General features: G+C 48.8%; 1 protein-coding gene and 1 long non-coding RNA gene across 3 annotated transcripts in view; one reads left to right on the forward strand and one right to left on the reverse strand.

The window, feature by feature from the left end:
- The window catches only part of CACNA1C (calcium voltage-gated channel subunit alpha1 C), a 649,850-nt gene that overhangs the window by 97,350 nt on the left and 538,712 nt on the right, over positions 1-13,788 (reverse strand). Inside the window, exons 21-29 of the mRNA XM_073887000.1 lie at positions 12,742-12,801; positions 12,539-12,598; positions 7,889-7,995; positions 5,608-5,695; positions 4,937-5,044; positions 4,013-4,065; positions 3,542-3,688; positions 1,953-2,154; positions 211-369 (exon numbers count right to left, since the gene is read on the reverse strand). Coding sequence (XP_073743101.1) covers positions 211-369; positions 1,953-2,154; positions 3,542-3,688; positions 4,013-4,065; positions 4,937-5,044; positions 5,608-5,695; positions 7,889-7,995; positions 12,539-12,598; positions 12,742-12,801 — 984 coding nt within the window. The remainder of the gene's footprint in view (positions 1-210; positions 370-1,952; positions 2,155-3,541; positions 3,689-4,012; positions 4,066-4,936; positions 5,045-5,607; positions 5,696-7,888; positions 7,996-12,538; positions 12,599-12,741; positions 12,802-13,788) is intronic.
- Positions 123-2,543, forward strand: LOC141371504 (uncharacterized). 2 transcript variants are annotated; one of them, XR_012376504.1, is made up of 2 exons: positions 123-258; positions 1,758-2,543. It is a non-coding gene; the product is annotated as an uncharacterized lncRNA (long non-coding RNA). The 2 variants fall into 2 exon arrangements; XR_012376503.1 differs by having other exon boundaries at positions 134-267.

Consider the following 13,788-nt stretch of genomic DNA (forward strand, 5'->3'; position numbering starts at 1 on the left):
TCTGTGGATTCTCTTATAAGGTCCCAGAGAGGAGCTCATCCTTGAGAAGGGACACTTGTCCTTCTCCATCTTGGAAAAGAGGACAGTTCTTCTGCTTTCTGTCTCTCTTGGCCAACATGAAGGAGTCAGCCATGCAGCTCTTCTACACTTCATCTCCTCCCCTAGCATCCTCCTTCCTGCAGGCGTCATGGGTCCTCCCCTCGGACTGACCTGCATGGCCAAGCAGATGGTGTTGAGCAGGATGAGGACGAACATCAGGTATTCAAAGTAGGTGGAGTTGACCACGTACCACACTTTGTACTGGTGCTGGTTCTTGGGAATGTACCTGCGCAGGGGCCGGGCCTTGAGGGCATATTCCACGCACTGTCGCTGGGAGGGAGGCAGCAGGAGGGGCGGGGTGGGGATGGAGAGAGCGGGTTAGTAACCTGGATGATGTGTGTGGGGATGGCCGAGGAGGTGGGGTGTGGATGAAACTGCAGACCTGGGGCATCAGAGAACTAATCTACTTATCTAGCTCATTTACAGGTTTGAGATGGTATTTGGACTTTTTTTTTCCCCTATCACTCCCTTAATCAAGGAAATCGTTGCCTCTGGTCAGTTTCCTTACCAGGATTTTGTCAAGGAGTTTGAGTCTCCTTTTTTCAACTTGGTAATGCCTTGTACACTGCTGACACTTAGTTGGCATTTGACAAATACTTACAGAATGACAGATACTTGGTCTTCCCATTGATTATTTCCTATGCCACAGACTCTCCTTGGGGCACCTCTTAACTTTTCCTTCCTGTCCTAAGTCAATCTCCCTTATTTACCCATGTCCACAAGATTCGAAGACATAGTTCAGGGATAGGGGATCAGATCTTGAGGCTAGCTAGAATCTTGGGACTCCAGCACAGATTCAATTCATTTTCTCTGCACTCGGCCCAGATTCCCATGTCAGACACTGGGGACTCACTCCATCCTCTTCACTTACCCTCAGCCTCCACACGCAATCTCTAGGCCTGACCAATTTTATTTCTTATCCTGTCCACCTCCACTATCATTAACCTGATAGTAAATCAGGGTCTAATCATCTCATCCACACTTTCTAATTGGCCTCCTTCTTTCCCATCTTACTTCCAATCCAAAGGCCATACAGCAGCCAGAATGATGAGTCTAAACCCAAGAGGTTGACATTTTGATGAGGGGTCCAGTTGGCCTAACTGGTGTAGAGCTGAATGTCTTGTGCCATGTACCTACCCATACAAGACCTTAAGTCACTCATGGACAGGGATACAGTTCCCCCTGACTCTCTCCATTGGGGAGCCTAGTTGGGGAAGTGACCTCAGTGACCACATGCTGCAGCCCACTGTAACAGCTTCATTCCTCCCTGACAGAGTTTCCAGCTCTTTCTCATAGGCCAACAGAATACCTCCCAGTACTGGCATTCCCATCATTCCTCCTTAAGCCTACTTGCCCCCACCTCATGCACAGGCCTCTGTGTTTTCTTTAAGAAACCATTTACTAGTGGTTTTCTAAAGCCCCTCTCTTCCCCACCCTGAAACTCTCACTCCCTCATTGCTCTAGTTTCTTTCTTCATTATCAGTGTGCCAACCCACGTGAACACTTGCTGACTTGTCAACTTCTGAGACACAGGGCATGAAGTTTTTTTTCCACCCCCCCACAGAATCTATCATAGAGTCTCCTTAAGTAGATGCTTAACCAATATTTGTTGGCTGAATGCATTTGCCAGATCCAGGATTTGCATTTCTTTTGTCCAGGCCCTTCCAGAAGACTGACAGCCCTATTCCCTCATTGAGGAGCAGACAGATGATCTTAGTATCCGCATGGATCTCTCTCCTGACTCCAGTCTCTCTTCCGGGTGGGCCACAAGCTGCCATCTGCTGTCATTCCTCATGTAGCCTTGCTCCCCGCTACTGCCCTGCTACCTGCTCCTCTCCTTCCTAGGAAGCTACCTGGTTCTTGTCCAGCTCACAGTTCTTGTATTCCTGCTCCCCCTGCTCCTGGAAGGTGACGATGACAAAACCCACGAAGATGTTCATCATGAAGAAGGCAATGATGATGATGTAGATGATGAAAAAGATGGAGATCTCCACACGGTAGTTGTAGATGGGGCCCTTGTCTTCTGTGTGGGAGTCGATGGAGCGGTACAGCAGCCTGCAGGAGGAGACAGGCCCCAGAGGGAAGTGGAGAAGCAGCGTTACCTCTGTGGAATGATGGCACCACTGCTCCTAGGGATCCTCGGATCAGGGGTGCTGGAAACAGCTCTAGGTTGGGAGTCAGAAGATCTGGGTTCAAGTCTCAGCTCTGCCACTTACCGGTGTGGGACCATGGGCAACTCACTTAACCTCTTAGAGCCTCAGATTCTTCATCTGTACAATGGAGACAATAAGCCTGACTTTCCTACCTGGCAGGGTGGTTGATATAATGTCTAAAAGGAGGGTGTTTTGAAACCGTCAAAAATTATTTTAATGTAAAATGAGTCATGGACATTGATTTCAAATACTGGAAATATTAGTAAACACTGAAACAGCTTTGCAAACTGGTATAGACTCAGAGGATGTTACAATGAATATGAAATAAATCTATCTGAGAGCAAATATCCATTTAGATAGAAATATTAGATAAAAAATGACCCAGGCTTATTTAGATCATCAGCAATGGTTTGGATTCATACTTAGGTAGTTTACATGTGTATGCCATTCATTTGGGCCTGGACTACATGCCCATGATGCTTTTTCCTCTTCATGGATAGGGATTATCTCCTCTCTTTTCTTTGTTACTCTGCACAGTACTCGGTTATTCTCTAGGTATTATCTATATTTTACCACCTAAGAATGGTGACTCTCATATCAGATCCACCTACTATTACTGACTTAGAAATATTTAGAATTTTCTCACTTTTAAATAATAATTTCCCTGGAATACACTGGGTAGGGGGTATGGGGAAGCAGGTGTCTATACAAGATATATGGAACAGCCTGGTAGAGGTGACGCAGTGTAAAAGGCCAGCCAGGTTGGTCTAGGCATTATCTCTGCAGAGGAATTTGGACTCAGGCTTCTGTCCCTTTCTTACGTCTCACTGTAATTATAGGCAAGGCTTATTCTAAGGAGATGGGAGTAGAGTCTAAAAGATAGATATCTTGGCCACCTCTCCCACCTTGAGTGCGTGTTGGGTGCAGTAATCTTGAATCCTATGGTAATCCAGGGGCTCATACCTAGAGAAACTCACCCCACTCCTAGATGCCGTGAGAGTAATGACAAAGACACCTATCACTGGGGCTCACTCTGAGGTAGGGAGGGGAAGATAAACGAAGCTCATTTTTGGTTGGAATTTCTGAAATGTTGACATCTTCTAGAAAAAGAAGAGTCTATGTTTCAGCAGTGACCATGGAACGCAGATTGTTTTAGAAACAAACCCTCATTGCTTGGGAAGGACACAGGTAAGTATGACTTCTGGGAAGGAGTGTGGGAGAATAATAAAACTTGGGGAATGTTCTGACCTCTAATATCAGGGTGGGCAGGCCTTGATTTGTATACTCACTCCGGCCACCCCTCAAAGGTAGAGACGGTAAAGAGGGCCATCATGGCCGCCAGAACATTGTCAAAGTCAAACTTGCTGTTCTCCCAGCTGCGGGGTTGGATGATGGGGTGGTCGACCTCCCCGTCCTTGTATGTGATGTAGTTACCCCTGAGAAAGAAGGAAGAATTAATTCTTGGGTCTCTCATTTCCCTTCACACCTGGCCCACCAATGACTCCTGGCTTGCTGGGTGGGATGAGACTGGCCAGGCCTAAACCCCACCGTGCTAGCCATTGGAAAGAACTTGAGAGGGTAGACCTTTCAAGAATAGATAATCTTACATGTCATGTCAATGTGACCAAATTACCCATGGGTCAAAGTTCAGCTGTCAGTGCCATCTCAGAAAGAATGGGCTGTCCCTCCTCTCAGGCCAAGTCACCAACCTCCCAGAGTTAACTAGCTTTGGCACTGGCTGCCCTGCTGCTTGTACTCACTTGCATTCCGCCTCAGTCTGTTTGGAACTATCTGAGCAGGTGTAGAGCTTTCCCTGGAAGGCAGAAGAACAAAGTGATTGGAGATATTCATTAATCAATGAATCAGTCAAAAAATGATTAGTGATCATCTCTATAGCCCAGCACTATGCTAGGGACTTGGGATGAAAAGTGCAAGGAGAGCAGAATTGAATTGGGAAGATAGGATTTGTATATACAAAACAGGCAGTGAATAAAGATGCTCAGTGTTGCAAGTACCACTGGAAAAAAAAAAAAAAAAAGGAACTCTACTCCATGAAAGCTAGACTCTTTCAGCTGGCCTGAGGAAGGGTAGAAGTGGAACAGGGTTTGGAGGGACAAATTAGATGGGAGGAAATCAGGGGAATTTATATGGTCGGTGGGAGAGGGCAGGGGGAAGGATGCTTCAGATAGGAGAAGAGCAAAAATAAAAGGATTAAGGCAGAAAGAGCAGAGACCATGGACACCGGCCTCACCATAGCTGAGGGGTCTTGTCTGGATGCAGTGAGAGAGAACCTGGGTGGATGCAGGGTTCTGAAAGCTAGGTGAAGAAGGGTGGATTGGATGCTGTTGGTAACAGGGGACCCTTGTGGGTTTTAAGCAGGTGACTGACATGAGGTTTCAGAGGATAAGAGGCCCTCTCCCTTTCTTGCTAGAAGGATGGGCAGGCACTGCAAGGGCAGGCTGCGCTGTGAGGGCGAGGGGTCCTTGGCCTGGTGGAGAGCACCTCCTTCCAGGCTCTTCCTCTTCCCCTGGGGGACGCTGAGAGGAGGGTGGCTGGAGGTTCCACTCATCCCAAGTCTGACCCAGGCCGCTGTCCTCTTTTGGTTGTATCTGCCAGCTCTGTTTCTCAGGAATACTGAGAGGAGGGGAAGGAAGCGGGAGCACAGATCAGAGTCAAGATGTTACCTTGAAAAGCTGGACCCCGATGCAGGCGAACATGAACTGAAGCAGCGTGGTGACAATCACGATGTTCCCGATGGTCCGGATGGCAACAAACACGCACTGAACCACGTGCTGCAGTGGGAAGAGAAGGCAGGGGAAGGGATGGGGTTCTGGAAGTGCCTGCAGCCTGAGCTTCCTTCAGCCAAGCCATGAGCCTTTCCGAGGAGGCTAAATGGGCAGCCCCTTTGCCAAAGGGGGAAAGTCAGACTCAAACAAGCAAAGCACCTTCCCGGGTTCACATGGCGATGGAATCCAATGGAACCCAAAGTCCCCTGTTGGGCTCTAGGTGACTCTAGGGACAAAAGCCCTGCTAGATTCCCATTTTATAGGGGTAGGAATATGGGGACCTCATCATTATGTAGGGCCCTGGGTTTGTGTGTGCATCTCCTTTTTGTGAAAGTTTTGCTTAGAAGTTCTGATTTTGAATGGCTGCCTGTCCTTGTTCTCTTCCTCCTGAAGTGGAGCTGGTGGTACAGGCAGGACAGTCCAGGCTCCCACACAGCAGCCACTTGCTCTGGCTATTTCTCCGCCCTCCAGCCTACCGCCCCCCCATCCCCTTGTTTAACTTCTGCCAACCCCCAGCCAGGTAGATGCTTGCTGGGCTGCTGGCTACCCCCCAGACCCATGCTTCTCACCTTTAGCCCCTTGGCCCTGTTGATGGCTCTCAGGGGCCTGAGGACGCGCAGGACTCGTAAGATCTTCACCACGTTGATTGCGCTGGACCTGGGAGAGGGAAACAGGGCAGGCGAGTAAGCTCCTCTTTTGGTGGAGCAGGAAATAAGGTGGTGAGGGGGTGTGTTGATAGGCTGACCCCAGGCCAACTTGAGAAAGCGTAAAGTCTGTTTTGGGGGATTTTTCTCATCCTGGGACCATTCTCTACTCCCACCTCCCACCCCCCAGAAGAGCCTAGAACTTGCCTGGGACTTGACTCTGGGACTTCCTGTGGGTGTGTAAATAATATGAAAAGCAATTTACCACGGGTCATTAGCACTATAATGTGCTACTCAGGGGAGCTTTAGACGAGAAAAAAGAAACCCCAGCTCAGCCACTTAACAGCCAATTCACTGAGGATAAATTTCCTAACTTTTCTGAACCCTAGTTTTTCATCTGTAAAGTGGGCCTCATAAGGTTGTTGCAGGGATTAAATGAAGAAACATATCTGTATCATCTAGCAGTGTGCTTCGCACATATTATGAACAATAAATGGTAACTTTATTAGATGGTGGAGATTCAGGCCTTGTTGGCTGGAGGTGATGGGCAGGGAGGGAGATATTCTGGATCTCCAAACATGTGTCCTAGGTAGTCGCCCATTACGTGCGTATATGAAACCCACTGGTTCATAGCACACTCGGAACTTGAAAGAATGGATTCTACACAGCAGGTCCTGCATACCTGGATGCTAGGGCCTGGCCAGGATCTCTGGGAGCTTCAGGCTTTTTCTGTTCCCCAGTGGAAATGAGGCACCAGGGTGCAGTTCTCCCCAGAAACCCCTCAGCAGGAAGCCTACATGGTTTCTGGAGTTATTCATCAACCCAACCCAGGTGGGGTCTATCCCAACCCTCACACACTACCCTGACTGAGATATCCTCTCAAACTTTCAGAGAGCTTGTACCCACCTTGGGACCTAAAAAAATGTATGACACCTCAGACAGGGCTGATTTCATTCTACATGAGGTCAGGATAATGTGCTCAAGAGGGAGCTGGTAGAAAGATCGAATTTCTCTGGTTCATGGCTGTTTTATCCCAAAGGACTTAAAGGTCATTCCTACTTATCTCAGTGTCTCAGGGAGGGAGTCTGTTTGCACTGAATGGCAATGGAAGGGATTTTAAGATCAGGCGGGGGAAAACACAGATAAGGTGGGGGGTGTTTCTTGGTTCCAGGTTAAATAGTAGTTTAGTGGTAGTGTTGGGATTAGAATCTAGACCTGTAGGCTCCTAGGCAGACAGCTGGGATAATACAACTGATGATCACAGAAAAGGTCTCACTCCTCATGCCCCCATGTCCACTCTTTCTAGGTTTACCATAAAAACACCCTTGGGAAGGGAGACCCAGGACCCTTCTTCCTCTGCAATTGGTGTGACCTTGGGCAAGTCTCATGCCCTGAACCTCAGTTTTCCTATCTACAAAATGGTGGTAACAGCCCCTGCCCTGCCTGCCTCGTAGGCTTTTTTGTGAGGACCTTAGAAGATTGTGCATGTGAAAGTGCTCTGAGGTTGAAGGGCAGGGTTAACATTAGCAGCAGATAGAACTTGGGAGACACTAGTAATCAGATCCTGTTAATTGAGCAAATTGGCAAACTTGGTTGTACACTGGAGTCACCTGGAGAGCTTTTAAAACTCCTAAAGCCCAGGCCTGTACCCCAGACCAATTAAATAAAAACTTGGGGAGAGGGATACAGGTAAATGTCTTTCCTGAAACCACTCAGGTGATTCCACTATGAAGCCAAGATTGAGAATCAGTAATTCCCCTCTCTCTTTCTCTTTCCCCCACCCACCTTCTTCTCATCAGGTTCTTTGGAGAGAGAAAGGGAGGGAAGATGGACAGGAAGATCAGAGCTGGTCACGGCAATGGCAGGCCCTTGGAGCTGAGGGTAGCCAAGGGCCCTGGGCACGTGGTGGAGGAGGCAGGAAGGTCCTGGAGACATTCCTCTCGTTATAACTGGGCCCGGCCCTGCCTGTCATGGCAAGATCCAGATATTTAAACATCTTCTTGCTGGATCGACATACCCCCAAGTGTCACACCATTAAGGATGTGTACAAAAAGCCATCATGTTTTACAAGGCAGGGGCCCCACCCTGTTCCTGTCACAGTCACACCGATGGCCATGCAGGAATGCCCTCCAGAGTCTTGGTCATCCTCTCTGACACCCATTTCCACTTGTGTGCCCCCATATGGGGCCAAGGGAGTCCTACTCACTGGATGCCAAAGGAAATGAGGGACACGCTGACCACCAGCAGGTCCAAGATGTTGAAGTAGTTTCGGCAAAAAGAGCCCTTGTGTAGGAAAGCCCCATAAGCAGTCATCTGCAGGGAGGCACAGAGAAACACGAGCGTGAGTGGTCCCTGCCCAAGCTCCAGAGACCCCCTCATGCCTCCCTCTCCTCCCACAGCATCCCTTGGGCGGGGCAAGCTGAAGAGCAGTGAGAGGACCGGGGGCAGGCAGGACTACAGAAGGAGAGGCACGACCAAGGACAGCATTCCGCAACCATTTATACAACCACCACACAATCCCCAGCTCTGGATGGTTAAGTGGCTCGTTCTACCTACTAGACCACACCAGACTCTTCCATCCTATATTTGGAGCCTTTTCAGATTGGGCACTGCCATCCCTCTCTCATTTTCCACCACTGTTCCTCATCACATGTCTGTGGCTCTGGCCCTGAGGGGCTCTTTGCTGATACTGCCCAGTCCAGTTTTCACTTGGATGCAAAACTGCCAACCTCCTGTTCAAATTCTATCAACCCCCAGGGCCAGCTTCAGACATTAAGCATCTGGGGAAAGATGGGGCAAGCCCAGTGGGGTGACCAACTGTCCTGGTTTTCCCAGGATTTTCCTGATTTAGCACTGAAAGTCGTGTGTCCCACCCAGGCAACTCTTCAGGCTCAGGCAAACTGGGATAGCTGGTCACCCCAGTGCCCAGTGAGATGTTTTATCAATAACTTTGGCAATTAGCATCCCTCCACTTCCTAAGCTTAATTAGTGTTTATGATCTATGCCACATATTCTAAACTCAGTTCTGTTATCTTGCTTCTAGACTGATATTCTTTGAGGCCAGAGCTGTGTGTTCAGAGGGACAATGTGGTACCATGCTTAAGAGGATAGGCTCTGGAGCCAGGATGCCTGAGTTTGAATCCCAACCCTGTCATATTTTATTTGTATGGCCTGGAACAAGTTACTCAACTTCTCTGTCTCAGTTTCCTCATCTGAGAAATGAGGGTCATGATAATATCTCCCCTGTAGGGTTGTAGGCATCAAATGAGTTATTACAGGTAAAACACTTACACTACCCTGCAAATACTAAGCTTCATGTAAGTGTTAGCTGTCACTATAGAGAACTGAACTTAGGGTCAGATAGATTGGATTTGAATTCTGGATTCTTCCTATATAAGGATGTCCAGTTTCCTCATCTACAAAGCGGGGATACTATTCCCTGTCTTTGTGAGACACACACAGAAAGACAACGTGAAGGCCCTTTGAAGACTAAAATGGGAGCACCTGGGATGGTGATTATTTTTACAGGACTTGGCTATTATTACCTCTCTCTGAGCTCAGTCTAAAGCCACGGTAGACACTCAAACAGCCTTTCCAATTCTGTTAACTTGAATTAAGAGATAACAGATTTCCAGGTTAAGGGTTGTGAAAGGCCATGGGCAGTGAAGCATCAGCCAAAGGGAACAATTTGGAGCTGTGGCTAAGAGACTGAGAGTGGCTCCCTGGTCATCTGGGGTCCAGTTTATCTCTTTGGAATCAGAGCATGCCCAGGGCAGCATGTCCGCAGAGTAATTCAAAAGCAAACACAGGGGAAACTGGCAAAAATAGCTCTCGCAACCTAATTCTTTCCATTTATCTCTTGCTGCAGGGGGTCGCAGGGGATTGAGACACCTGTGTCCTGCAACAGTTTCTAGAAGTGGGTATATTATATAAAAGGCTGCAGGGGAATATAGTTGGAGATTTCTCTTGAAGGCCCGCCATCAGGAGGGGCTTGCTGTCCTGTATCTGGTGAAGATCTAGGACCCCAGAGACTGGACTTGGGTGGCTCCTACAGTTCACTTAACCAAAGAACCCCTGCGCCTGTAGAAGGCCAAGCACCTTCCCCAGCCATCCACTTTCAGTCTCAGGAAAGGCGCTGAGTCTGACCCTACCTCACTCCTGGTTTGGACACCGTGAGGACACTATGGAGCACCACAGAGCCCTCCACAGCAGGAGCACTCCTTGAATAGGTGCACCAATGGGGCTCACTCTGCCAATGTCTGTCCTTTGACTTTGGGATCCTATTTGTCAGGGGACCCAGAATGAGACCGGCACTCCAGAAAGTGTGTGTGTGTGCGCGTGTGGGGGGGCACACATGCCCAGGCAGGGCTAGAGGAAGAGTGGTCAGGGGAGAAAGGGCAAGTGGATACTGAAAAATTGGAGCATTTATTTGAAAATTATCCTAGGCATTTAAGACAACAGAAGAGGCCAGGTTCAGGTACCCAGTGCAAAGTGTCCTTCCTTTACCCCGTTTGGCTGATGGCCACCCATTCATTTCCTGCTTCCCAAAAGTTCTAAGCCATTGCGTAAGAAAAGCCTATTGCTGGGGTATTTTCAGGCTGAGGGAAGAAAAAAGGTGGGCATGAGATCACTGACTCTCTGAGCTGGCAGGGCAGGAAAACCCCGCTGTCCAGGTGGCCACTGCCTCCCCAGGCAGCCCTTCTAGTTACTAGATGCATCTTGTAACTGTACCCACTGGGCCTGGTTCACCTCCTCCCTCCTCTATGTGACAGTCCTTTGCAGTATGCAGGCCTACTGTCATGGTCCTACAAACCCTTTCTTTTTAAGGCCAAACATCCCCAAGTCTTTCAACTGTTCTTGAAACTAAATGCCCCTTGGAGGATGGGACCATCATTGTCTGTGCGATGGCAGGAAGCTGAGCCTTCGGGAAAGACAGAGGGGCCCAGTGGAAGGAGGTGCAGGGAAGTGGAGTGGGGACTGGGGTTTTTATTTAGAAGCACGCTGAGCCATAAAGGGAGTAGAAGAGGGAGAGGGTGAAGAGAGGGAAGGCTCTTGCCATGACAATGCTGGCAAAGAGACCTTTCACTTCTGCTCATGGCAACCTTGAAGGAAAGACAGCACCACTGAAATCCACATGGGAAGCTCTGTGGAGCAGTTCTGAGAACTGGGACTCAGAGCTTTTCTTGTACTGGGAAAGAGGTTTGGGGATTTGAGTGCCTCCCTGAGTCTGAAGTCCAGGATAACTCAGCTCACCATGGAAAGGGGTTTTACAGAGTATATCTTCATGTAGTCGGGCAGCTCTTGGCTCCCTCTCCCACTGCCAGGAATCAGGACCTGGTCAGATCCACTGCCCTTGAGCAGAAGAGAAAACCCAGGGAACACCCTTGGTCACTGGAACCAGGGACAGAAATTGGGGGTCTGGACAGCTCAGCTTTCTGGGGATAAAGACACAAGAGAGGCACCCCAAACTGCTCCACTCAACTTCTGTCTGGAAGTGACAGAACTGTCACATACATTAAAGGGTTGGGACTTGACTTGGGAGTTGCATCAAGAAAGGAAGGGTCTGTCTGCCAGCTGGCTGTGGTACATGGTCAAGCATGGATAGTGGCTTGCATCAGCCCCATGAAGGGGGAAAAGGGAGCCTGGACTCCTTGAAAGGAGTCCTAGGTGAGTCTCCCAGGAAGAGGACACCAAGCTGAGGCATATGCTTTAAAGCATATAGCCCTTCTGTTCAGGGTAATGGTAAAATCCATCCTGTTGTTCTGAGAAGAGAGCAAGTGCTGAAATGCACTTTTCCTGCGTCTCAGAAATCACACCCTGAGTCTCAGGTGGAGTGGCTTGGCGATGCATTGTTTTAGAGGCTGAGAACTATGCTGGAAAAACATAGAAATCATAATAAAATAAATATGAATATTAATTATAAATTAATATAAGTAATAAAACAAAACTTAGAAAACAATCTCTTTCATCCCAATGCTTTCAGGAGTGGGCTCCGCTGGTTGGGTAATTCTGTAGCAGTTCCTCCAGCAGGGCCACCAGCACCTGGTGCTACCAGCCCCAGGTGGGGCCAGGCCTGTGTGCTCTCAGGACTGGGGTTTGGGACCTGGGTGCTCCAGCTTCTTTCAGCTCACTCCCCTGTGCTTAGCTCTCCAGTATGATTCTCCCTCCTCCACGCCTGGGGCAAGGGGCATCATAACAAAGCTTTTCGGCAGGAAACCGAGGATTCAGAAGTAATCTACAGTCATCTGTTGAAAGCCCTCATTGGAAGGCTGGTCCCAAATCTTGCATTAGGCCCATGATTACTATCACGCAGGCCCAACTCCAGCCTAGCCCTGGTGCCTGCCCCTAGTACTGAGGAAGGTGTTGAGGAAGGTGTTGACAATGGCTGTCCAAAGGAGGTCAACCAAGTGGCTTTCCATGCCCCATGAGTGTTTCCACTCTTGGAGTTTGTGCAGCATCTCTTCCGGGCAGGAGGAGGGAAGGGAGCTCTGAGCAGGGGTCAGTCATCAATTACCCAGAGATGGGGTATGAGGGTGTGTGTGTGGCGGGGGGAGGGGGCACTGCGGACTGGCACAGTGCCAGAGCTGGTAACAGGACAGCATCAGTGTTGACACTGTGAGCCACATGCCCCTTCCAGACTGAGAGGAAGCACAGCGGGCAGGGTGGGGGGGGGGCGGTGGTTCTTCAGGCTTCTGAGCCAGAGCAAAGCGCATAGCATAAAGTGAGGGGCACTAATTCTTCCAATCTCAGGCTTGAGAGTAAAAAAGAGTGAGTGAAGGAAACGAGAGAAAAGAGACAGGCAGACAGAGCAGAGATAGAGAAAGAGACAGAGAGTGCATTGCTCAGATTGCATTACCTTAAGGATAATTTCTAATGTAAAGATACTAGTGAAGACATAGTCTGCATTGCCTAGGATCTGAAAAATAAGCACAATTGGATTAGTGGCTCTGAGAGTGAACTCGACACCAACAGAAGCATGTGTGTTAGCAACAGACAGCAGCAGAGAGCTAATGCCAGCTCCTGGAGGAAGGGAAGAGGAGAGAGGGGTTGGGACTTTACCTTCAGAGCAATTTCAATGGTGAAAATGGTAGTGAAAACAATGTCAAAATAAAACAGAATCTGCAAAACAAAAAGAAACAGGGTGGGGATGGGGTGGGAAGGGAGAGAAGCAGGCTGGAAGGAGAGGTCAGCTCCAGAACCACACTACATGTCACCTGAGATTTTCCGCTTGGAGACAGATGGAAGCAAGTTAGGAGATGAGTAGCATATACACAGCATTGGATCCTGAAGTGGGGTTGGCCTCAGGCAGCTTAGTGGCTCCAGATGAAGTCCCCAGACATGTGAGGGGGGCTTCCAAGGCAGGACTCAGCGGGTCCTGCGTCTGGGCAGCATTTGGTTGGATGTTTTTCTCATTAATCCAATTTACTTACAAACCCCAATCAGACCATTGGGATGCGTGTCAAAAGGACAGAGTGGGGTTTGCTTTTTATTGCAGGAAAATGCAAAATGCTTAACTCACATTGGTGTGACTCAGCTAGCTTCTCATATTGGTGGAAATCCTGGTGTTGTATTCTTTGGGGCATGGGAGGGAGTATCCTCCAGGTGAGGACTGCCCAGGCTTGGGACGGGCTACATGGTTTCACCCTCTATTATATCTCAGGTGATGGATCAGAGCTAGGGCCAACACCTTTCTAGGAAAACTCTGGACCAAGCAGGCTGCAGGACCACCAAATCGTTTGGCATGGGTATGGCTTTAGGTTGGTGGACTCCTCTCTTCATGCCTACCTGGTTGGGATTTGACAAAGTTTTGAGGCTTCGAGATAGAACAATTCTTACTCTAGCCTTTAATGTTGTTCACCAGAGCCTTGGCTGGGTCTCCAAATTTAGTTTTCTACTCTACACAAGGTCACTGAAGCTCTCCTTTATATAAGGTCAGCCTCACCACTGACACCTGTTTGACAATGCTCCCCTCATCTCCCCAGTGATTGGGACTGGTCAGAGTTTATTAGGAGCAAGGCAGGAAGTCAGTGGCTACTTTTTCTCTTTTTCTTTCTTTCTTTCTCTCTCTCTTTCTCTCTTTCTTTCTTTCTTTCTTTCTTTCTTTCT

The sequence above is a fragment of the Callorhinus ursinus genome, unplaced genomic scaffold, assembly GCF_003265705.2.
Source record: "Callorhinus ursinus isolate GAN/ISIS: 27379988/994484 unplaced genomic scaffold, GSC_fseal_2.0 scaffold74, whole genome shotgun sequence".
NCBI classification, from domain to species: Eukaryota; Metazoa; Chordata; class Mammalia; order Carnivora; family Otariidae; genus Callorhinus; species Callorhinus ursinus.